The sequence below is a fragment of the Marmota marmota genome, unplaced genomic scaffold, assembly GCF_001458135.2.
Source record: "Marmota marmota marmota unplaced genomic scaffold, marMar, whole genome shotgun sequence".
In the NCBI taxonomy this organism is placed as follows: Eukaryota; Metazoa; Chordata; class Mammalia; order Rodentia; family Sciuridae; genus Marmota; species Marmota marmota.
In genome coordinates, this window is record NW_025999926.1 from 238,048 (window position 1) to 264,543 (window position 26,496).

The 26,496-nt window shown below is 38.0% G+C and overlaps 1 protein-coding gene across 1 annotated transcript in view; it reads left to right on the plus strand.

Annotated features, from left to right (window-relative positions):
• Sptlc1 (serine palmitoyltransferase long chain base subunit 1) overlaps positions 1-26,273 on the plus strand; it is a 58,894-nt gene extending 32,621 nt beyond the window's left edge. The window contains exons 7-14 of the mRNA XM_015503978.2: positions 3,015-3,104; positions 8,040-8,147; positions 9,566-9,661; positions 9,950-10,046; positions 11,311-11,365; positions 19,504-19,621; positions 22,851-22,924; positions 24,903-26,273. Of these exons, the coding sequence (XP_015359464.2) occupies positions 3,015-3,104; positions 8,040-8,147; positions 9,566-9,661; positions 9,950-10,046; positions 11,311-11,365; positions 19,504-19,621; positions 22,851-22,924; positions 24,903-24,996 (732 nt within the window). The 3' untranslated portion in view covers positions 24,997-26,273. The remainder of the gene's footprint in view (positions 1-3,014; positions 3,105-8,039; positions 8,148-9,565; positions 9,662-9,949; positions 10,047-11,310; positions 11,366-19,503; positions 19,622-22,850; positions 22,925-24,902) is intronic.
• Positions 26,274-26,496: the final 223 nt, after the last annotated feature.

Sequence of the window (26,496 nt, forward strand, 5' to 3'; positions counted from 1 at the left end):
GTATAGTACCACCAAAACTCATTAGGGCGTGTATCTAGTGGATTCAAAATAGGCTTATTATATCAGAATAAATCACGTACCAATTACATGGAGGAAAGAATGCCAGCAGATGTAAATTTATTTATGAACCAAGTAAGACCCTTTCTCCCCACCCCATCCTTACCCTGGAGCAGTAAGCAGCTGCTGCCTGTGGGAAAGGACTGCCCTGTAGTTGGACTGCCTACAACCTGCAGCCCTGTTTTCAGTCCTTTGTCCCAGGAACTTGAATAGCCCCTGGTGGTGGTGGTTTGTATTTGCCTCATTGGTTTCTAATTAGAGAATGGCACAGAGGAAGTATGTTCAAAGCATCACTATTAGGATTATAATTTATTTTTCCCATGATGACAAGAATGGAAAGAGTAGTTCTGGTCTGTGGCCCTGTAGCAGGACATAGTAATAGGTGGACTGTTCTGGGAGCCTGAATGTTGTGTCCTTTATCTCAACTATTTCAAGAGGACTTTGCAGATGTGACTTGACTCATTCATAACTAGAATAACAGATGAAAATGCACATCACATTCTTCAATTTTGTGTTAATTTCCATTTTCCCAAATATTTGCTTTGTTTATTTAGGATTCTGTCATCTTTGTTTAGGATCAGTTTAGAAAAATCTGCAGGGAAGCTGGGCCCAATGTCGCACACCTATAATCCCAGACACTCAGGAGGCAGAGGCAGAAGAATCATAAGTTCAAGGCCAGCCTCAGTAGTTTAGTGAGATTCTGTCTCAAAAAATAGACTTTTTTTTTTAAAGGGCAGTGGGTGTAACTCAGTGGTAAAGTGTCTCTTGGTTCAGTCTCTAGTACTGTAAAACAAACAAAAACGCTACAGAGAAATTTCGAAATTTCTAAACTTGAAGCCATTTCATTGAATTTCTTTCTATAGGTTGTAAAAAGATCTCTATTATTCTTATTTAGTAATAACATGCTGGCCACCAGATTGAAAAATACTGCCTTGGAAAGTATGACCAAGAATTCAGTGTATTGTAGATTATTTTGTTTAGCTAATATTGTACAGATTTGGAAGATGTCAGATTTTATAAGATTTCTAATCCATGGAAGTTTTTATGAATAATAAAAAATAAAATTTCATAGAAGGATTACTTACACATACTGTGCAAGTGAAAAATACCCTTACTGCAGTATGATTAAGGAAATAGCCTAAAGGATTTAGTTTTTCAAATTATGGCACATTTTTTTAAGCAGTGCCCACATAGGTGTACTGAAACAAAGGATGCTCCTATAACAGTGGGAAGAGTTTAAATTGGCACCTACCTCCTAGAAGGTAAGTGGGCAAATATATTCCACTTAGATATCCTCTTAGATTCCCCTTTGACCCATATGTGGGGTATCACATTTAGAAAATAATCAGAAATGGTGTTAAAGATAGGTGGGGTTTGTTTTGTTTTGTTTTGTTTTTTCCAATCAAAAAGCAAAATGAGGGAAACTACTTAACTCCAACATTAGAATAGTTAGATTATTTGTGTTATTCCCACAAAGTAGAATATCTCCATTAAAATCATATTTTAAGTAATACTAAATAATCTAGAAATGGTCATAACATATTTTTAAAATCAGTTTCTGAAATTATTGCAATATAATTCTAACTTTGAACAAAGTAGTAGACATAATACAAAGAAATAAAAATTATCATTAAGTGATGTAAATAGCTAATTTTTAAATTCTTTTTTTTTTCTTTATATTTTTTCATTTCTTATGACTCTTACATGAATATTTTAAAATCCTAAGAAAATACTTGGGCTGGAGGTATGGCTCAGTAGAATAACACTTACCTATCATGTACAAGACCCTGTGTTTAATTCCTAGTCCAGCCCAAAAAAAAGGTAAAAAAGAACATTTTTTTAAGGCAGAATGCCTGCCACCATGGTGAAATAAAGGTGACCTCTTTTCATCAGTGACTCCTGGTAGATCTATATTGCTATCTGAGAAGCATTCTGTTTTGAGTTGACTGAATGACAAGATTGAACAACCTTAGTGATGTATAATTTGCTGGACCTCAACTGCCTAAACTGCCCCCTTAAAGCATTGCTGATACTTGAGTTTCTAACTGTCCAAGGGAGCAAATGTCTAGAGGCAAGAAACCTTTTGAGTAGGAAGTGAGTTCTAACTCTTATCTGTGGCCACCAGTATTTTTTCATTCAAACACACCTGAAGCATCTACAGATTCTTACCATGTGAAGGATTCATAGTGACCTGCTGTGAGCAGGGTGTTGGGAGATATATATTATTTGAATAGGCTCTCCATCACCACCCAACCTTCAACATCATTGGACCAAGGTCATAATTGAGTTTACTTGACCCAGTGACAGGTCAGTGGGAGAGTGAGGAAGGACAAGGGTTTTGCTATATTTTGGTATGTGAGGGAGATCAGAGTTTGTGGTTTTTGTTATAACTTTTGATTGTGGAAAAATTGCCATGCACACAAAAGGAAACAGTTGCATTGCTCTTGGGAGCTGCAGTTTCTCCCATTCCTTTTCCCAACATTGTTACCAGCATCCTGCCATTCTTGTACCATCTGTACCTCTCCCTGCTTGATGATGATGCTGTTCATCATCATCATCATCTTCATTATGGTTCTTTTTCTTTTAGGCAAAAATTAAAGACATGGAAATGCACAAATCCTAGCCATCTGATCTGATCAGTAGTCTTTACCCATGTAGCCCAGGAATCAGTGCTTCATCATGATATAAAGCATTCTCAAGTCTCTCCAGTTTCCTTGGGTCCCATCCCAGTCACTCTGGAGTCAGAGGGTTTCCTTGTGCTTTTTAGCACAGTTCAAGTGCTGTAAGTATGTGTGAGGTCCCCTAGTCAGTGCTGTGAGTGGAAAACACGTCTGAGGAAAAAAAAAAACAAACAGGATCTCAGACATTGAGCTTTGAGGTGAACTTTGTAGGGAGTATGTAACAGATTTTTTTATTTGGAATTACTGAAATTTAAGATGCCTGGTTCTCTTTTTAAGAATCCTCGCAAGGCTCGTGTAACTCGACGTTTCATTGTAGTAGAAGGATTGTATATGAATACTGGAACTATTTGTCCTCTTCCAGAATTGGTAAGCAACGTGTTTATTCATTTTTTTGTATTTATTCATTTATTCATTATTTAGAATTATTTTAGTATTGGATAGTTTGGCAGATATGCCTTTTGCTTATAACCACATTCAATGTGTGACATCTACACTGCTTTGTACAGTAGGTATCTAGGATATTTTGATCATTCAAGGGAGGCAGATTACTTAAATACTAACATTGGGCTTTAAAACTTAATCAAAACTTAACTTTTTATAAAGCAACTTTATTGCTGGTTGCAGCGTTGCACACCTGTAATCCCAGCTATTCATGTGACTGAGGCAGGAGAATCACAAGTTCCAGGCCAGCCTAGGAAACTTAGGCCCAGTCCCAAAATAAAATTTTAAAAGGGCTGGGGATATAACCTAGTGGTATAGAGCACTTGTCTAGCATGCACAAGGCACCAGGTTCAATCCATAACACCACAGCAACAATTGTTTTAAAAAGTTCTTTTTTTAAACATGTTATTGAGGCACAATTGATGTGTATGAAATGCACCAACTCTTAGTATACAGTTTGATAATTTTAATGATTTATATACCTCATCATCACCACCACCACAGCCAAGGTACAGAACATTTCCATCATTCCAGAAAGTTCTCTCATGCTTCTTTGTAGTCAGTATCTGTTTCTAGTCCCATGCAACCATTGGTATGCTTTTCATTTCTTTAAATTAGTTTGATCTTTATTGAATTTCATGCAAATTAAATAATATGTATGTTGTAAAATTCAACTTTATAACCTTGAAAGCAATGTACTGTTTTTAGAAACCATGATCATTGAGATTTTCCATATCAAAGTAAAATTCACATAACATAAAACTGGCATTTTAAAGTATACAGGTCAGGCTAGGAATGTGGCTCAGTGGTAGAGCTCTTGCCCGACATGCATTAGGCCCTGGGTTTGACCCTCCCCCAACACCACCAAAAAAAAAAATTAAGTCTGCAGGTTAATGGCATTTAGTATACTCACCATGTTGTACAACCATCAACTCCATCAAATTTCAAAACAATCCATACCTATTAAGCAGTCTACATTCTTTTCTCTCTAACTCCTAGCAACCACCAATCTACTTTCTGTCTCTATGGATTTACCTAGTCAGAATTCTTTCTATAAACGGCATTATACAACATGAGACCTTTTAAATATGGCTGACTTCATTCACTACTATGTTTTCAAAGTTCACATACATTTTACTGCTATGTGTCATATACTTGATTCCTTTTTAATGCTAATCTTTCATTGTGTGAATATATACCACATTGTATCTGTTCATCTTTTAATGACTGTGGGTTTTTTCCTATCTTTTGTCTATTATGAGTAGGGCTGCCATAAGCAGGATCTTAGGATAAACTGTTTGATTTCCTGAGGAACTGTCACACTGTTTTCCACAGTGACTGCACCATTTTATGTTCCCATCAGCAATGTTCTGATTCTCCACATTTTTACCACCACTTATTTTCTAGGTTGATTTGTTTCTTTTCTTAGCCATCGTAGTATGAAGTAGTACCTCATGTGGTTTTGATTTGCATTTTCCAAAAGACTAATGTGTTGAGCCTGTTGTCAGGTACTTATGGGCCATTTTTGTTTATCTTCTTTGGAGAAATATCTGTTCAAATGCTTTGCCCATTTTTTGCTTGGGTTGTCTTTTTGTTATTAAATTATAAGAGCCCTTTTTTATGTTCTGGGTACTAGCCCTTATCATATATATTATTTACAAATATCTTCTCCCATTATATGAAGTTTTGCTTTACTTTTTGATATTGTCTTTTGATGCACAAAATTTTTAATTTTAATGTGGTACAAGTTAGCTGTTTTGTGTCATATCTAAAAATCTTTTGTCTAATCAAAAGCCATGTAGGTGTACTCCTTTTTTCCTTTGAAGAATTTATAGTTTTCACTCATTTTTAGGCCTGTGGTTTATTTTGAGTTAATTTTTTATATGCTATGCTGTAGTGATTCAACTTTATTCCTTTGCATATGGTTATCTAGTTATTTTGCATTGTTCGTTGAAGACTAGTTGTTTCCCATGAAATGGTTTTGGCATTATTGTGAAAAATCAATTGATCAAAGATTCATAAGTTCATTTCTAGACTCTCAATTTTATTACATTCATCAAAAGTCTCAACTTTTGTAGCTTTAAAATAAGTTTTGAAAGATTGTTTTAGCTATTTCGGGCCTCTTGAAAGTCCATTTGAATTTTAGGATAAGTTTTTCCATTTCTGTAAAATGATGCCGTGGGATTTTGATAGGATTGCATGAATATGTAGATTACTTTGGAACATGTTGCCATCTTAAGGATATTAAGTCTTTGATCTGTGGGATATATTTCCATTTATTTATCTCTTTTATGATTTATTTGATTAATGTTTTGTAGTTTTCAGTGAGTAAGCCTTGCTCCTCTTTCATTATTTACCACTGAGTGTTTGATTCTTTTTGATTCTATTATAAATGTGATTTTTTTTTTTTTGGATTATTTACTGCATGCTTGTGGAATTACAACTGATTGTACATATTAATGGAGTAACATGATATTTCTATACATGTATTCACTGTATAATGTTTTTGTTTTGTGGATCTAATTCAGTATGTAATATGTCATGTTTGGAGAGAGAGAGTTTTATTTCTTCCTTCAATTTGGATTCCCCTGCCCTTTTTTCCCCTTGCTGATTCTGGCTAGAATTTCCACCATGATATTGACTGGTAGTGTTGAAAGTGGACACCCTTGTTTTGTTCCTAATCTGGGAGGAGAAGCTTTCACTCTTTCACTATTGAGAATGATGTTAACTATTTTTCATAAGTACCTTTTATCAAGTTGAGGAAGTTCCTTCCTATTCCTAATTTGTTGAGTGTGTTTATCATGAGAAGTTGTTAGATTTTGTCAAATGCATTTTCTGCATTAACTTGTCACGTGTTTTTTTTTTTCCTTTATTCTGTTAATGTGGTGTTTTACTTGCATTTGAATTCAAAATAAAGGCTTTACATATTACTTATATATTATTATTATTACTATGTAAGTTTTCATTACTTCTTAGAATATAGCTCACTTCTGTGTTGTAGAGCACAAGAAATGTATTTTTCTTCTCCCTATTTCTTGAGAGTATCAAAGACCTGATAGGATAATGTGGAGGAGGTGATGGGCCAAAAGGTACTAAAACTGTATGTTACATGGGTATGATCAAAAGGTATTGCTGATGAACAAATATACAGTGAAACAAAAATATGAGAACAGACCAAATATGTGTAAGTATTGATCATGTAAAGATTACATGATGCAACTAATGTTTGATCCTGAGTTTCCTGTTAGTAAGTTTAGCTGATTTCTCTGTTTCTGTGCTAGCACTGTGATATTATTAAATGTTTTCTAAAATATGATTTTTAGAAACTATAAAATATCTCATTCATATTAAAGAATGGGAAAGAGCAGTGTTGAGAAGATATAATTCTCCCCAAATTAGTTTATTCATAGTTGATGGACATCCAGCCCCTTCAACTCCCCCTCCCGTGTTTAACATTGGTTAGCAAGAATAGCCAGTAAAATTTCAACAATGAAAAACAAATTATCAAAAACTTGTCATATGGGGCACCAAAACAGCTTATATATTTTATGTATTATTTCTGTAGCTTCAGCAGAAAAATGGTCTTAGTAATTAAACTTATAATTAGAAGTGTGATTCTGACCCAAGAACAGATACATAAGTCAGAGGAAGACTTTAGAACTATTGTTCCCGTCATGTACATAAAAATGTAGTAGCTGATTGCTATATTTAATTCAGTCATGAAACTGATTATATTCAAATTATATGGGTAAATTAATTGTACATTAGAGAAAAAATATCTGTAGACAAACATGCATATATCAGCTTCTAATGGATTATTAGATTGTGTTCTTTTAAACCAGTGAAATAATTAGAAAAGATACAGATTAATACCCACCTAAGCCTGAAAATAAAGAGAAAAACATTTTTGACTAATGAACCATATTAATGAAAACAAGATTTCAAATTAAAGCCACCAAGGGAAGAATATCTACATTTCCCCAGGAGTTTGTATGTACAGTCAGACCAGTGTATAACAGATGGATTACATGCCTGTACATATAACTGTTTTAACATTTACTTTTTAAAAATTTCGTATTGTGCTGTCTTTTTTATTGAGTTAAATTGGATCATTTTAGAGATCTAAAGTATACTCAATTCTCATTCACCATAGTTATGTTCTACCAAGTATTGCTACAAATGCTGACATGGGAATGCTAAGCTATGCTACTGAGGCAAATAAGGGTTAAGATTAGGTTTCTGTGAGCCTCTAGTCACAACATTTTTGTCACACTTAAAACACCTTGTTTTAAGTGTGTTTCTGTGTAAAGCCACCTTGTTTAATACATAATACATATTGTTTACTCATTCATCCTGAACCTATAGCCAGCAGCCCTTAAAATTCATGCCTGAAAGAAGCTTCTCTGACACAGGGTTTCTCAAGGTACTTCATAGTCTTCTTGCACTTCAACCCTACAACTGGGAGCCATTTTAAATATCAGAATCACCAAGAGAATCACCAAAACAAGAAAAGTGTGGCAATAAGTAACGTCCATGAAAAGGGTACTTGTTAACAGTATCTGAGCTGAAACAGTGACTTATTCAACTTTAGCTAAGAACACGAGTGTCAGATAACTTGAATTCTTCACCACAACACTACACATGCCCATCTTCTGACACTGTATATGTAAAGAGAGTTGTTGGTTTGGAGATTCCAAGTAAATTTTAACAGGTGAATTTGCAAATATAGGATTCACAAATATTGAGTCAACTGTGCTTACATTTTCAGGTTTAATTTTTTTCATTGAAATATACTCTATTTGCTGCTAATCATTAGTATTTTAAAGTTGGATTTTTTTTATTTTTTTATTTAACACCTAGGTTAAATTAAAATATAAATACAAAGCAAGAATCTTTTTGGAAGAAAGTCTTTCATTTGGAGTCCTTGGGGAGCATGGCCGAGGAGTCACTGAGCACTATGGAATCAGTGTAAGTTCTCCATTTGGGGGAAATTCCCCTCCTATAGGAAACATATGGCTCTATTGTGCTGGGTTTTCATAGATATAAGACAGTGCTTCTCATCCCTGTGGAGGGATGAAACTATGGTCTCTGTCTTCTCACTGAGCCCACAGTGGGTTTGGTCATTCTGGCCAGGGGAACCCATCTTCCCTCTGGAAGTGGGAGTGTGTGATCTTGACTTTTCATGTCTCTTTCTAGAATCAGTTAAAGTTTGCAATGCATTTACTAAAATCATTAAAAATTGCCTTAGAAGTCCTTTTAAAAGTTTATGATAGTAGTAAAAGGATTTGTCTGGATTTGTTGCAAACAGGTGATGAGGGCAGGTAATATGGGGCCATAGACAAAACCGGGTTGTTCTTGAGTTGATGATGATTATATCTGGGTGATGGGCTTTCTTCATTCTATTATATTTTTATATATGCTTGAAACTTTTCATAATAAAAGGTTAACAATCTTTTTTTTTTAAGAGCAAGATTATAGAAGTTTAGCAGGAATGTAGATCTTTGTTGCATCTGTGAATCACTTAAAAACACACCAGATGTGAACCTATCAAATTCATTATCACAGTCCTCAAGATGTAGTTACTGAAGATGCCATGTACATACCTATATTCCAGCTTCTCAGGGGACTGAGGCAAGAGTCTCGAGTTCAAGACCACCTTCAACAACCTAACAAAAGCCCTTAACTCAAGGACCAGGAATGCAACTCAGCAGTAGAGTGCCCCTGGGTTCAATTCCAAGTACCACATAAAATAAATTTTTAAAAAAGGAAGAACTTAATTGAACTCCTGCTATGTACCCAAAATGGAACTTGATGCTAGGGGATGGAGCAAAAGAAGAGAGCAAAAGTACAAGATCAGAAGATGTAGGAACTTAGAGGCCCGTAGGGTAGCTAGTTAGGTTTATCACTGCCCAGTTGGTCTGCTTTGGTCAGAAATTCTATTGCCATGATATTTGGAGTTTTGGAGTAATTTCTTTTAAAAAAAAAAAAAAAGTAGATTTAGTTTTTTCTGGGGTAAAGGCTAGTTAGCCCACTGTTTTAGCAGTGGAAAAAGCTTATTTTGTAAACTGTATTTTTAACATTAAACTGCTTCAGATTTCATCTTTTAATTTACTTTTCCGCTTTGAGTGTGAATGCATGATGAAATAGCAGAAAAGTGTAAAATGAGACACTTCAGAGAAGACCATAAAACTGTGATTCTTATAGCAATAGATTTAATGATTTTTTTTGTATCTTTTTTTACTCTTTTATTTTCATGTAGGTAGCTTGTTTGAGTCCATATATTTACAGACATAATTAACACTGAAGTTTTATCTCTAGAATTGATGTCCATCCATGTTGTCTCCCCCCATGGAGGAATAACTATCACTTTCTCCTGATTTTCTCAGATTGATGATATTGATCTTATTAGTGCCAACATGGAGAATTCACTTGCTTCCATTGGAGGTTTCTGCTGTGGCAGGTCGTTTGTAATTGACCATCAGGTAAGCCTTTCTTAAAAACAAACAAAATCTGACACTGGTTGCTTCATTGTCACCTCAGAATGATACAGAATTTTACTCTCAATTTATCAGTTTTTAATTTTTTAAGACTCTCTCAGTATCTTTAGGAATTATCTCCATTTTAACAAGTCTTTGTATGGATTACTCGTGGCTGAATCTTACCCCTTCACCACATGTGGAGACACTGTTCAGTAGATAGTGTCAAGACCCAGGCCTTCCAAATATTTACCCCAAGAAGTATGTGTGATGCTTCTGACTGTTCCTTCCTAGCGACTCTCCGGCCAGGGGTACTGCTTTTCGGCTTCACTACCTCCTTTGTTGGCTGCTGCTGCCATTGAAGCCCTCAACATCATGGAAGAGAATCCAGGTACAATCTTTTAAACTCAGGTTGTTTTAACTATGTTACTGTCTTGCTTTTTGGAGGAATTAGCTAAAGGAAATTATTTACCAAAATAAAATTTAGGCTCCGAATCACATTTCAGGTTGAACATTGCTATTCTGAAAATCTGAAATCCAGAATTCAATATTTTTTGAGGATAGACATGCACATTTCAGGTTTTCAAATTAGGGAATCTCAATCAGTAAGTTTTATGTAAATATTACAAAATTCAAAAAACTCTTGAAATCTGAAATGTTCCAAGCATTTTGAATGAGGAGTTCTCATCCTGTATCTGGCAATTATAGGAAGACTGACAGTGAAAGTTGTCCCTGCCTCAAAGGCATGGACCAGAGCTTCTGTCCTAGGCTTGGAGATGGAGACAAAGCATGGCTGGCTGCTGTAGCTGGAGAAGATGCCCAGAGGAGGGGGGTTACATTAGTGCTGGCCTAGATGTTGTCATTCATGTAAATTTTCCAGTCACTGTTTGGTTTATAGTTTTTTAAGAAATTAACCAGAATGTGCTGCTCTTTGGTATTTCTGAATTTATAACTATTTTAGTTTTTTCTTAAAGCCTTTGAATCATCAGCTAGTACTGAGGCCAAGCCTGGTTTACCAATAGCTTACTTAGCAGAATAAAAGTCAACGGATAATTTAAAATGTGGTCTTTGGCTGTAATAGTACCACCTTACCAAAACTAAAACGAAGGGAGAAGCAGGCCTGATACCTGGCATGCCTGAATCTTCAGTGTTGACATTAATTCAGAGAATCAGAAGATATGAGTCAAATTTGTGCATACATTCAGAAGCTTACTTATGAGGTGGCCTGACTCCTCTGCTTCCTGGTCAGATACTTTTGTTTTTGAATTTTCCTTAAATTAAAAAAAATTTTATGACATTAAAATTTTTTTTAATGTTATAGTTGACTTTTTTTTACCAAATAATTTAGAATAAAGAAATAAGTAGTAGATTTGTACACTTTTATTTTTTGCCATGTTATCTGTAGAATCTTGGAATAACAAGAGTAGTTGTTTTACTCAGAAATCATCATTCCAGATTTTGCTGAAAGTGGAGTGTCCGAGTGAGAAGAGGCCAGGTAATAGGTGCCAAAGACAAAGTTCAAGCTTTCAGAGGAGTGCTGATACTGGCTCAGTGATACTAATTAAAAAGACCTGCAGCATTTTAAATTGATGCACTTGAATTGGGCCTTTAAAAATATTTTTAGGTTATACTACCAAATTTTTTTTTCCATTTAGGTATTTTTGCAGTGCTGAAGAAAAAGTGCCAGCAAATTCATAAAGCTTTACAAGGGTAAGTGATATAATTTTCAACCAACATAATTATCTGTACCATACTTAAACAACAAATGAAAAGTTTAAAATTTGACCACATTGCAGCCGAGAAACCAAAAACAGCTCACTCAACTGTTTATTTAGGTATAAAACTGGGGCAACTTTTCTGCCATTGTTTTAAAGAATCGTGCCTTTGTTTTTATAAACAACATATTATAGCAATACAGAAGATAAAAGTAATAGTCCAGCATCTTCCCACAAGAAATCACCAAGGTAAACACTGTAGTATTGCTCTTAATCTGCACAGATAAAGAATGTTAAGTGTTATGTCACTGGATGGCACCTAGTTCCTCCTGCCCATGTTACTTTTTAGTAAACTAAGTTTTATTTTAAATTAAGACATGAAAAAGAAATGAAATTGCAGTGAATGTTACATGTGTTTGTTTTCTTTTTATAAAAAGTAAAAATTGCAGAGGAGCAGTTCTTTAAGATTCCTCTTGAGAAAAAAAATAAGGTTGGTGTGACATCTTCACGCTGATTTCTGGTCTCATAGGAAATGATCTCACACTGCCTGAGGGTTTCCTTGTTGCCTTTTCAGTTGTGGAAGTCTTTCTCTGTTGCACCATATGGAAACCAGGGACTGCTGAAAGAAAAGGGGAGTAGGTAAAGGAGTAGATTGCAGCTGTTCCAGATAAAGTAGGGCAGAGACAATTAGAATTCTGGGTGTGTCTGTGATAGTAGCAGAAGTTAGTCTTGCATGATTCATGCTGGAGGGATATTACTTGTTGATTCCAGTTGCATTGGTTCCTGAAATATTAATATGCCAGCACACTGCAGGATGCTGGGAGCCCTGCACATTCATCAACCACAGCCTCAGATGTCCTTCACTGTGTTCCTTTCCAGAGTCCAGGCCTCCATCTACCCCAGCTCTGTCCCGCCTTTTATTCTCTCTGAAGTTCCTTTTTGTGGGCAACCTAACCACATTGCTGTCACTTAATCTTCCCCATTTTCCAGCCCCTGCTCTATTATATACAAGTCATTGCAGGCCCTTTATCTTTCTTAAGGACTGAGCGCCACTGGTTGTCCACTCTGCCTTATCATCAGTCCCTCCCCTTTGCTGAGTTATTTCAGTAACATTCAAGTCCTCTCAACCCTCTTATCCTTAAACTCCCCGTACTTATGGCCCCACATTTCCCTCTAGCATATCTACCCCATTTCTCGGTTTCTCTTTGTAGCTAATCTTCTCAAGATTTGCGTGTGCTTTCTCTACATTCTCATTTCTCACTTGTACTAGAAACCTACTGCTGAGACCTGGCTTTTACTCTTTACCAATCCTGTGGAGGTCCTGTCCCCACTGGTCGTTACTGTGATACAAAATCCACCAGGCTTGTCTTATGTCGCCATGGTTTTCACACAGGTGACCACTCTTTCTTTCCTTCTTGAGATTCTGCTACACCACATTTGTGGGTTTCCTTCTACAGCTTTGAATTGTATTATCTTTGTCTCCTTTAAAGGCTTTCTTCAAAACCCTGCTCTTTAGGACTTCGTTGCTGGCCCTCTTTTCTTTCATTGCCGTCTTAGGGTTTTTGCCTTCTTCCTTACCTGAAGTTTTAAATTGTTTCATGACCCCCATGTGTGGACAAATCACAGTTTTGTTTCTCTCTGCCACACTTTGGGACTCCAGGCCTTACATCTACTCACCTACTCAGTAGCAACACTTGGAGACTCTCCCAAGTACCTCATACTAAACACATGCTGAAGGAGAGGTAGAAGGGACGACAGATGAAACAGAAGTCTGAGGCCAGTGTGACAAGAGGGGAGAAGTAGGGGAAGCCATGGAAGGTGAGGGCCAGGTGATGACCTTGTTGGCCATGGCTCAGGCACGACGGCACGGCATGATTTTGCATGAAAGAGTGGTATAGCACAACTAGATTTAAGTCATGACATAATTACTCTTGTGTAGTGTGAAATAATATATTGTTCTGTAATAAGAACAGAAGCAAGGAGACTAGTTAAGAGATTGATGCAGGCAGAAGGTGGTGTTGAGTTTCACCTCCATAGTAGCAGTTAAAAGTGTTTGAGTTCTGGATATATTTGAAGAGGAATCCACTCTTGTCTGCCAGAAGTTCAAATGCAGGGTGAGTGAGAAAGAAGATTCGAGGTTGATCTTAAGGTTTTTGGACTGAGCAACAAAATGGAGTAGCTGATAAGTGAATGCATAGAACTGGAAGAAATATTTGGTGGGGAAATTCAGTGTTGAATGTATTAAGCTTAGCATGCTCATCAGACATCCAGTAGAGAATGGCATTTGGATACACAAGTTTGAGAATAAGTCCTGAGCTTGAAGCCATTAGCATAGAGATACTATTTAAGACATTTCAGTGTGAAGAAGTCAAAAAAACAGCGAAGGAAATCAAGTAAGGAAAAGGCAGAGCAGAAGAGTCCAGAAGCCAACTGAAGAAGGTGGTTTTGTAGGTCAGCATGCAGCGTGCTGCTTCTGACAGTCCTGGCAGGTCACCGAACATTGATAAGTCTTTGATTTCATAATATGGAGTTTACTGTGACAGTGAGCACTTCAGTAGGGGTGGAATGCCTGGTAGCAGGAGGCTCCTCAGAAACTGGGAAGAAAGGGATTGAACATAAAGTAGATGACAATTTTTATCAGTTTTCTATAAAAAGCAACAGAAACTGGACAGTGGCCACAGGAAGAAACTGGAGTCGAGAGAAGATGAGTAAGGACAGCTTCAGAAACATCCAAATGACACATCCTTTCTTCTAATGATTTATAGGGCAGCCACCATCATATACATTTCCCATTTGTACATAGGTCTGCTTTTGATCCATCTCTTCCATTTATTGGTTTATTTGCTCAATTCTGTTTTTGTTACTATATTTGCTTTTATTACTATCTTAGTTTTGGAATACAGTTTTCTCCAAAATTATTACTAGCATTTTGATTGGAATTGTATTACTTTTTTCAAGTACTGTGGAGGGAATTGTCACCCATGAACATCATCTATTTATTTAAATCTTCCTTTGTGTTCTTTAATGGAATTTAAATATTTTCCTCCAGAAAGGCCCTTGTATCTTTATGAGACCTTTAAAGAAAATGTCTAGAGGGCTGGGGTTGTGGCTCAGTGGTGGAGTACTCAAATAGCATGTGTGAGGCCCTGGGTTCGATCCTCAGCACCACATAAAAATAAATAAATAAAATAAAGGTACTGTGTCCAACTATAACTAAAAAAAGTATTTAAAAAAAAAGAAAATGTCTAGACTATCTGTAGATTTTGTTGCTATTGTGAATGGGGTTGTGCTTTATATTTGCTACTTGGCTATTGCTAATATGTAAGAATATGATTTTTTAAATTGATATTATGTCCTGTAGTTTGTTTCATTGTGTTGTGATGATGTACATAGAAGTCCTGTTATCTGCAATAATGGTTTTCTGTCTTTCTTTCCCAATTCTTATACATCTTCTTTTATTGGATTGGTCTGGTCTGTGATACTGTATTGAGCAGTGCAGTAAGAGCAGGCATCCTCCTCTTATTCCCTGTGTAGAAGCATTGTCATTCTTGCTCAACAAGAGCTTCATGGAGCCACAGAGAAGAAAAGTCTCCGTGGTTTGTTTCTTTAGAGTCGGGTAGCCCCCATCCTTAAAGGATATCTAGGCCTGGGACCTCTTGTTGTTTGGGATAGTCTGTGATTATCTCTCCTGTGTCTCTGTTATTTTCCCTTTTTATGTTTCCCTCTTGTCCATTTTCATTTTCAGAATGATCTTTCCACAATCTTCCCTATAGCAAGTTATTTTGGGGCTCTATATATTTTTATTGTAGTTTTTTTTTTTCATTAATTTCTTTCATTTTATCACTCTTGTTTCATTACATTGTCTTTTGTTTTCTTTTTAATTTCTCCACTTGACTCACTCTTGTCATCTCTGAGATAGAGTTGGGGAGAATTTAGCAGCCTGTGCTGGTTTGCCTTTGTTTCAGAAACTTATAGGTTCCTCGTCCCTTGTGAAAGACAGTGATTGGCGTCTAGCTTTCTCCCTAGCTTGTGAGCATGGCAAGAGGCTGTAACTGCTTTGTTGATTGCCCTGAGCTCAAACCTAGCCCAGGGCATGGGATTTACCTATTTGGATAAAATGAAACATTTGCCAAACTTGTTTTTTAAAGCCTGTATATTAGGCTCTTAAAAAATTCTGGGTTTCGGGGTTTGAGCAACACTCTGTCCATTTGGGTTTCCCCATCCCCTTTTTATTGGCACATTATAATTATACATAACAGTGGGATTTTTTATAATATGTTCATGCATGCATACAATAAAACAGTATAATTAGATCAGTTTCATTCCCCAGTACCTCCCCTCCCTCCCCTATCCCCTTCTTCTATTCTACTGGCCTCCCTTCTGTTTTTTTTTAATTTGTTCTAATTAGTTATACATAACAGTAGAATACATTTTGACACATCGAATACAAATGGAGCGCAGCTTTTCATTCCTCTGGCAGATGGTGCAGAGTCACTGCAGTAGTGTAATCATATAGGTAATAATGTCTATCTAATTCTACTGTCCTTCACAGCCACACAGTCCCACCCAGTGCCCTCACTCCCCTCTGCACAATCCAAAGTTCCTTCATTCTTCTCTATCTCTCCCCCCCACTGTGAATCAGCATCCACTTATCAGAGAAAACATTTGGCCTTTGGTTTTTTGGGATCAGCTTATTTTACTTAGCATGATGTTCTCTGGTTCCATGCATTTACCTATAAATGCTATAATTTCTTCTTTAAGACTGAGTAATATTTCATTGTGTATATATACCACATTTTCTTTATCCATTCATCTGTTGAAGGGCATCTGGGTTGGTTCCTAATTTAGCTATTGTGAATTGAGCTGCTATAAACATTGATGTGCCTGCATCACTGTTATGTGCTGATTTTTAAGTCCTTTAGGTATAAAATGAGGAGTGGGATAGCTGGGTCAATTCTGGGTTTTCTGAGGAATCTCCATACTGCTTTCCAGAGTGGTTGTACCAATTTGCAGTCCCACCAGCAATGTATGAGTGTGCCTTTTTCCCCCCACATCCTCACCAGCACTTGCCATTCTGACTAGAGTAAGATGAAATCTTTAAGTAGTTTTGATTTGCATTTCTCTAATTGCTAGAAATAATTAACATTTTTCTATATGTTTATCAGTTGTATTTCTTCTTCTGTGAAGTATCTATGCAGTTCCTTAGCCCATTTATTGAATGGGTTATTTGGGGTTTTTTGGTGTTAAGTTTTTTGAGTTCTTTATATATCCTAGAGATGAGTGCTCTATCAGAGGTGCATGTGGTAAAGTTTTTTTTCCCATTCTAAGACTCTCTCTTCGTGTTACTGATTGTTTCCTGTGCTGAGAAGAAGCTTTTTAGTTTGAATCCATTGCGTTTATTGGTTCTTAATTTTACTTCTTACACTTTAGGAATCTTGTTAAAGAATCAAGTCCTAATCCAACATGATGACGATTTGGACCTATATTTTCTTCTATTAGGCATAAGGTGTCTGTTCTAGGACCTGTCTTTGATCCACTTTGAGTTGATTTTTGTGCAGGGTGAGAGAGAGAGGTTTAATTTCATTTTGCTACATATGGATTTCCAGTTTTCCCAGCACCATTTGTTGAAGAAGCTACCTTTTCTCCAATGTAGGTTTTTGGCGCCTTTGTCTAGTATTTATATGTGTTTGTCTCTGTCTTCTGTTTTGTCCCGTTGGTCTACATGTCTATTTTGGTGCCAAAATAATGCCAATTTCGTTACTATTGCTCTGTAATATAGTTTGGCTTCTGGTATTGTGATACCTCCTGCTTCACTCTTCTTGCTAAGGATTGCTTTGTTTATTCTGGGTCTCTTATTTTTCCAAATGAATTTCATGATTGCTTTTGTCTATTTGATTTTAGTTAAACTCACTTGATTTTTCTCTTCTAGTGACAGAGATAGGCCATGCTATTTCATTTCTTCTCCCACCAATCTCTGCCCTACGCACCACAGAAGCTGAGCACATTTGGTCAAAGTACAAACTAGATTTGGGCTTCAGGTGCCTTGTATATGTTGAGCAAAGGCCAGGCTATTTGATTTATGTGAAATATTTTAAAAAGTAATTTTTAAAGTTCTCCTCTGAGAAAATATGATCAAGAAAATTGATACTTTCTGGTATACCTGTTAAAAATTCACATAGGAAGTAGATTGAAAGCACATTGCTTAATTTCTACATTAGTATAAGAACTAATCTTGAAGGTTTCCCCACACTTCAGATCCTTAGATTCTAAAATTCCATGAATCAGACCTGCAGCCTGTTTTAAAGAGAGGTTCTGGTATGATGTATTACATTTAAGGAAAGGAGACACAAGTTAGTAATGTTCAAGGGTAGACTGAAAGCCAGATGAAATTAGCTTCCAGCATCTCACATGATTCCTACCACCTGTTAGCTGTACTATAGCTAACTACAATAAAATACATCACTACAATAAAATACCTGAGATTAATTAGAAAAGGAAGAGGTTTATTATGGCCCACAATTTTAGAATTCCAGCCAGTGATCAATAGCCCCATTCTTTGGGCCTTTGGAGAAGCGGTTTGCATGGCAGAACAAACCACTCACCTCATGAGCCAAGAAACAAGAGGAAGAGGAAGAGACTTGGATCCTCTCCAGTGGTGGGGAAGTCCTTCTCTCCAGGCCCCATCTCCTAAAGGTCCACATATCTCCCATCAGTGCTCCCCTGGGCCCCAGGCCATTAACTCGGTGCTCCCCCCTCTCTTTGGGGGAGTCTTTATCCATACAATAGCAGTAGTCCCAAACCAAGAAAATTCAAGTGTACCACTGAATGCTTTTTAAGATCTTTTCAAAGAGAAAAAAATAAATCTAAGCAAAACAAACTAAATTAAAGCAATCTCAAATATTTGGCCAAATTTCAGATAGACATATGTCACCAAAACTCAAACAATGTTTTTTATTATAGGATAAAATGGACTTTTAAGGGCTGGGATTGTGGCTTAGTGGTAGAGTGCTCGCCTAGTGCAGGTGAGGCATTGGGTTTGATCCTCAGCACCACATAAAAATAAATAAAAATAAAGGCACTGTGTCCACCTACAACTAAAAAAATATTTTTTAAAAAATGGACTTTAAGTGAACCTGACTAAATAATATGGCATGGGGTTCTCATGATAATCAAGGGTAGATTGAAAGCTACCCTTGAAAGTCATAATCATTTTAAAATATAGAATTTTAATCCCAAAAAAGTTGTCTCTGCTGTTAATACCAAGAAAGAAGAAAATCTTAATCCAAGTAAATTTTTTAAACAAATCATGCACATAAGAAGGAAATTTTTAGGGCTGGGGATATGGCTCAAGCGGTAACGCGCTCACCTGACATGCACGGGGCACCGGGTTCGATCCTCAGCACCACATAAAATAAAATAAAGATGTTGTGTCCACCGAAAACTGAAAAATAAATTTTAAAAAATTCTCTCTCTCTCTTCTCTCTCTTTTAAAAAGAAGGAAATTTTTAATCTTACTGCAGTCAAAATATGTTAAATGTCAGGAGTCATTCCTATAGTTTATAATAGAGAAGATACATGCCTCTCTATTATAAATAAGCAAGGAAGCATCACATTATAAGTTGTCATAAGTAAGAAGTAGTCAAACAGGGTAAATAGAAAATGGTAGAATGGACCTTCCCTGACGTGGGTGCTGAGGAAACAGACCCCCCAGAGACAACACGGGAGTGGGCCCAGGCATGCGCAGTGCTGTAGTGGGAGCAGAGAGCAGAGCAGAGCAGGTAAGGTGATGATGGACCACGCCCAGGGAACCTGGGAGGAGGTTTCTGTCAGGAAGGGAGCACATGAGCCTCCCACCGGGAGGCTAGAAACAGGACAGACAGGAGGCCACTGCGTCGTCCTGGGGCCAGGGAGCCTTTCTCACAGTCCCGCACTCACAGAACTGCTTTGTGAGCATTTTCCTATCCTGGGAAGCACTGCCCAAAGCGCAGGTTCACACCACACAGTGCATCCATCAGAATCATAAATTCTGTTCTGTTCATTCGGCCTTGACAGTGGACTTTTAAAATTATTTATGTATGAGAAAGCTTTGAGCCTAGAAGGGATTAATGGGGGTATGTGTGTTTCCTTCTTCAGCATTTCTGGATTAAAAGTGGTGGGGGAGTCCTTCTCTCCAGCATTTCACCTACAACTGGAAGAGAGCACTGGGTCTCGAGAGAAAGATGTGAAACTACTTCAGGAAATCGTAAATCAGGTCAGTTTTCACTTACTCAAGTGAACCTCCCCACCTCTTCCACCCTCACTTCTAGCAGTTTTTTATGTCATTTTTCAGAAAGATCTCCTTGCCCCAAGAAACAGGGTATAGCAGAAGCTGCTGGTCACCACACTCAGCATGTGGATAGTCCCCAGCTGACTCTGCTGGGTCATAGTGTGCCTCTAGGGACAGGCCACAGGCCCTCACTCCCATTGGGTCAATTCAGCTCCCACTGAAGTTGGGCATTCAGGCCACATTTTATTTAAATACACTCAACTTATCCCCTGAATAATTAGCTTTGCAGGAAGCTCTCACAGGCTGGCAGACATTCTGGTTGGGAGGCATTATATGCACATTATATTCCCAAACATTCTGGGACAGCTACGGACACGGGGCAAACACCCCACCCCCAACACACACACACACACCTCTGCACCTCACCTTTCTGGTAGCTGGAAGACAGCCCATCATTGTCATCCTGAAATCATAATTCTTCCCTAATCAGAAAGGAAGAAGGAAGTCCTCTGTAATATTTCTAATTTGGGAGATGCATTTAAATTTATTTCCTGAAAATCATTTTTCTTCTGATTACGACTTAGACATTGAGAGTAAGCAACCACTTAGGAAAGCTGCAGTACTGCCTCCTGAGCCCTCCTCCTCACTGTCCTCTGAGCTGTCCTCCTCCTCTGTAAGACCCATCCCTTGGTCCTGCAGCACTGTGAGCATGTGCCCCTGGGCAACACTGGCTATCAGTTTTACCTTTAAGAATGAAAATGGGCTTCACTCCACTTCTTGGCCCTGTTGACAGTTCTTTTCAGAGGCTCCTGCCCTAAGATGGTACCACCAGGCATCTTGTGTTGCTAATGATGGTTGCCTTCTGACCTCTGTGTTTTCCAGGCCAGCCCCCCATACCAGTCCTCTGTCCATGTGGCGTCTCAGGCAGGTGTTTTTTAGTCACAGTGACTGGTCAGTATGCAGCCCAGGTGTGAAGGCCACCTCTGGCTGCACAGAGTATCTCAGCTGCCTCCGTCCTGTAATGTTTGAACTGTGTCCATGGAGGACTGCATGCAGTATATAGCCTTTTAGGATCAGTTGACAAAACCCAGAATCTGAGACTCCTAATTAAGGAAACGTGTCAGAGTGTGAAGGATTGGGCTGGAGTGACTAATGGTTGAGGAAATGTCACCTGTGTTCCCTCAGGCACTGTTAAATATGTACAGATGCAAAAGTGAGTTTGTGATTAGAGTTCTTAGACAAAAGCAAGACCAAAACAAATTTATGAATTCACTACAAACGACATGGTAAGCCTGGACAGTTAAAATGTATTACATTACCTTCATGTATCAGGTGAGTCTGGGTTTTCAGCAGAGCCACCCTCAGTGGTGTCTGAGGCTGATGGCGATGGAGCAGCCCCTTGTAAGCTGCATGTGACTGTGCTGAATCCTGTGGGAGGACTCTTTTTTCTCCTTCATTCAGTCTCCTCTTGAACTAGCTCAGGACAGTGGTCTACACACATTTGCGTGGGGGGGGATGCTGGCAGTTAGATGCCAGTGTATCTGCTTCATACTAAATCCTCTCTGTTCTTTTTGTTTGTTTGTTTGTTTGTTTTATTTTTTAGGGTTTTTTTGTTGTTGTTGTTGTTTGTTTTTTTTCAGGTGGACACAATATCTTTTATTTTATTTCTATGTGGTGCTGAGAATCAAACCCAGTGCCTCACGCATGCTTGGCAAGCGCGCTACCACTGAGCCACATCTCCAGCCCCTCTGTTCTTTTTTTCATTAGATAGCAGTAGTTAAACTGCTTTCTTCCCGAGAGGGACCAGGCACTCATGTACCTGAAATGACCAAACTATGCTTCCATAGACTATCCTCATAACAAAACGAGAAGGTGAAATTCTCTGGAAGCTCACAGACCCCAGACGTCTCTCTGTGGACTCCTGTTGGATGCTGGGTCTCTCAGGACACCATCTTGGGAGCAGAGTGAGGAGAGAGCATCCTGGGACAGGGAACAAAGTACTATCTGGAAACTTCATTTATACTAAGAAAACAGAAAGTGCTTATAGCTTCTTCACATAATCACAATCCCCATCTGAAAAATCCTCACAATCTTTGTCCCACCCCCCTTTTCTTTTCATATTTGAAGAGAGAAAAGAACTGTGATACAGTGACTCTCATTACAATTTGTAGAACCGAGAAGAACTCTTGCCGAGTTTATGTTGAGTGGCTCACCAGGACTCTGTTCACACACTGAGCTGTGCTTTATAGTGCCTTTTACCCGGCCAGGACCAGAGTCAGCAGATGTTTCCAAGGGGCCTCATGCTTCCAAGTATACTTCCTGGCTCTGGAATCGGTGAGAGGCTGATTTTCCCACCCAGTCCTTGAGGCTCACAACATGATCCCTTTGGACTGATACAGCCAGGCATTGTTCTTCCCTTTATGTCACCCTCTTGCTCTGTTGATTTTATTTTTATGTGATTTTATATATATTTATATTTGTTTACACATGTAATTCACATAGTTCAGTGGTTTTTAATATATTCACAAGGTTCTACAACCATTCCTATCTTTAATCCTGAAATGTTTTCATCACCTATAATCTTGTTTCCAGTTTTTTATGTTTGCTTTATTTTAGTAGAGATTGTTTTAATTTAAAAGAAAAAAATGTTGACAGGTGACTGATACACAGGAAAGATGTACAAGAAACTCAACACCAGACTTTCTGGTGGCACCTTGCCCAAATGGAACACATACAAATTATCGTTACTGCTCACAGATGAATTGAAGCAATTTCTCTCTGATTTGGCCTGCTAATGTTGTTCTTAAGTCCAGCTCTGGGTTGGCCCAGAAGGCTTTGCTCATACTACTTCCCTGTGTTTTAGCTCTGCTTTATCTGAAATGTCAGGCACCGTGGCTGAATAAATTCAAACCAAGTAAAAATAAAGTAAAATGCAGTCTCTTTGTGGCGCAGCCATTTCTCTGGATACTTAGGAGTCACATGGGCTCGTGGCGACTGTCCCAGACACTGCAGCATGAACATACCCATTATTGCAGAAAATTCTGTGGAGTGAGTGCTGCTCAAGATTATATTGTGGTATTTTAGTTTTGTCTGTTAGCAGTTATAACTGGAAGAGTAAATTAAATCTACTGTAGAGGTTTTCAGTGTACCTTCCTGTTTTAATTACCAGTGTCTGAAGTCCAGGCTGCTAATGTATTCCTTTTTCTTCCTTCAGTGCATGAACAGAAGTATTGCATTAACTCAGGCCCGCTACTTGGAGAAAGAAGAGAAGTGCCTCCCTCCTCCAAGGTTGGTTGATATTAAAATATGACCTCACTTTTTTTTCCTATTTAAACTCCACATGAAATATATGTTTTGAAAATTTTTGGAAGAGTATCACAGGATATGGAAGAATATCTGTCTATAAATACAATATGACACCAGTTTTTTCCTTAAACTAGAAGTTTTTGAATTTTAACTGAAAAGCACCTCAGGACTGAGTATCCTCTCAGTTAATTCAAATAAATGCCTGGGATCCCAGAAATGAACTGGGGCAAACAGGTTGTGATCAGCTGCCATCTACCACGTTCCAAGGGCAGCAATTTCTGTAGCAGCAGTTTCTGCCATGAGGAGCATCCTATAGGGAAGGGATATGTCTCAGCTACAGTTGTCCTGCTGCCCGTGCTGGCCAGAGTGCTGAGTGCTTCATCAGCAAACACTGAAGCAAAGGCGGAAGCATACAAACAGTTGAAGGAAGGTGAGAAAAGAGACTGAGTACTATAGTCAGAGGAGGTGGACACCCAAACCATAGCCCTCTTCAGGAGGTCACAGAAGAAAGCAGGTGACCATTCTAAGCCAGGAGAACTGAGCACAGACTGTCCCCAGCTTCTAGTGGTTTGGCTGAACATTTGCAACTTCACACAGCATGAAGGTGTATCCACAGTTCTGTTTCACTTTCAGTATGATATTCAGTAAATTGTGTGAGATATTCTATACCTTTTTTAAAAAATAGACTTGGTGTGGGTTGAATTTTCCAACTGTTGGCTAACATAAGTATTCAAAGCATATTTAAAGTGGCTAAGCTCAGTGAGGAGGTTCAGCAGGTTCGGTATATTGCTGTGTTGTCGGAGTACAATGGGTTTATCAGGATGTGATCCCATCAGAGTCAAGGAGCATTTGTGTGAGTTCCTCAAGCAGCTGCTGGGCATTGTGTCCTTGCTGCAGATAAGGAGGCATGATTACTCCAGGTTCAGTGTGGCTTGGAAACCTTTCAAGTATATCTTCAGGCCCCGAGGATAGCTGCAGAAGGGCCAGAGGTGTACAGGAGAAAACCTGAGGAGTTGGAATGTTCTGTACATGCGAAGCCACGCTGGGACTTGTGGAGATCATTTAGGCAGCAACTGAAAAGAAGTGCCATTAAGCTCTGATCTTGTTAATGTTGTGCCTATCCAAGTATGGAGTCTACTTGCTCATTGGTGAGAACACCAACACGGGGGACTAGAGTCATGCTTCTTTTGTGCCCTTGATGCTCCATACACAAACAGCACAGCTCAATAAGTAACTACACAGTGGATGAAGCAAGTGTTTTCAAAGGAAAGTGGAGGGTACAAAGGTGGTCTGCTAGTCTTGTCCCATGAAGTTCATATTTCCAGTGTTTTTTTGTTGTTTGTTTGTTTGTTTTTTGTATGGTTCTGGGGAATGGACCCAAGGCCTTGCACATGCTAGGCAAGCAAGCATTCTACCACTCAGCTATAAGCCCTGAGGTCATATTTCTTTAATTTCCTGAGAACTTGAAAATTTCTGCCTTGCCTCCAAGTATTATAAAGTGTCCACATTGTTTTGAATTATAAATACAAACAAACAATGCTAAAATTGATGTGAGAAGTGTTGAATTCCTGCTGTGTGCCTGAGTTGTCGTCGTCCTGCCACCAGCATGGAGTAGCAGATCATGGAGAGGACAGTTTTTCAGCCTCCATAGCAGGCCTCACAGCACGATCACTCTGCCCAGGAACACACCATGGTATAGGCTGGGAGGTAAAGCTTTTGCCAGTGGCCAGATAGTAAATTCGTTAGGCTTGCAGGCCATAGAGTGCCCTCACAGTCTCACCTCTGCTGTAGTAGTAGGGAAGCATCCAGAGACAGTATGTGAATTATAAGCAAGTGAAGTTCCAGCAAAACTTGGTGGACCAAAAAGGTAGCAGCTAGATTTGGCTCTCTGGCCTCAGGTGGCTGGCCCACGGTGTAGACTTTGACTCAGTGATTTCTAATATCCTTTATTATTTCTCAGCATCAGGGTGGTGGTTACAGTCGAACAAACAGAGGAGGAACTGGAGAGAGCTGCATCCACCATCAAGGAGGTAGCCCAGACTGTCCTGCTCTAGGTGGAGTCCAGCACCCAGTGGCTCGCAGACAAAACTGAGACCTCTTGGTGGCCAGGGGGGGACCTAAAGAGAACTCGAGGATATCTGACAGGAGTGCTTCCAAACAACTTGGATATGGACCAAATGTGTGACCTTGAGAAGAATGAATGCTTGTGATTTTTAAAGAGAAAACACATCTAAAGCCCAGGAACTGGTTTTCTAAGAGAAAGACTAATGATGATGTGTAACTAGTATTTAAATTGTGCTATTTAGTGCTGTTTAAATGTTTTATTATACTAATATTTTATATTCTTCACTGTTGTTGTCGTCGTCATATTTCTCGTCTCCCTTCTGTCCTATTGATTCTGTAAGCACTCCTAATAATATTTCATTGAAAAATGACTTGGCAACTTAATTAAAGCTGAGAGGAATACTTCATATGTGAACTTACTACTGAAGAGTTAATTCAACCATAGCTTTTCTAGTCTTCATGTAAAGCTAAATGGTGGCCGATATACAAAGGAACACTTTTGGGATTATCATAAATTTCACTATAATATATTTGAATCCTAGAGTTTTATATATACTAGATATTGATGTTATACCATTTCTAATTTGAGTATCCCTAACCAGAGAATAATTATTTTGCTTCATAAGTGAGCAATAATTTAAATAAAACACTATTTTATTTTAATATAATTTACCTTTTAGTTTATTATGTGTTGATTCTAATCTTTAGGAAGAAGGTTGTTTTGTTGATCCCCAAATTCAGTTCATATTCTTGATATTTTAAACTATCTCAAGTGTTTTTTATGATACAGTGGGTTTGCCTAGGGACATAAAATGACAGGCTTTTTCTAAGGTAAGAAAAGTGAAAACTTTTTCTTTTCATCTGATGAATTTCAGATCTCTAAGAAAAATGTGAAAGCAGTAAAAATGAAATGGTAAGCTATACTTCAGCTGCTTTCTCTTTAGCAAATGAAGTTAAATGGTATAGAGGTTTCTGATATGTGCTACGGGATTAGCACATAGGCATTACACCATTATTCCTTCTTTTATTAAAAAATAAAGGAATAAAATTGTAAAAGATGATGTCATTTTTATAAGCTATGTTCATGTTAACAGATAATCTTCAACATCTTTTTAAAATGACACATATTTTTTAATGTTCAGTTTCTGTTTTGCTTGAGGTATTTCTTACATATGTGCCTTGTAATTGCTGCTGCTTTAAAGGAAACAGTACTGTCCAGGGGATGAATCTTGTTTTTTTTAATGAAATAAATGCACATTCCTCCTAATCAGTCTATTTGCATATATAATGTATTCAAAAGAATAGTCTCAGTTTTACCTTTTTGCAAATTTAAAGCAGTGTTCTTTTTGCCTGTGGTTTTTTGTTTTGTTTCAGAAAATAATAATTTCTTATTCCCTTTCTTTAATACCCAACCAAAGAGTATACAGTATCTCAAATTTCCTAGTTTCTTGCAGACTTAAAGCATTGGCAACTAAGGACCACAAAAAATA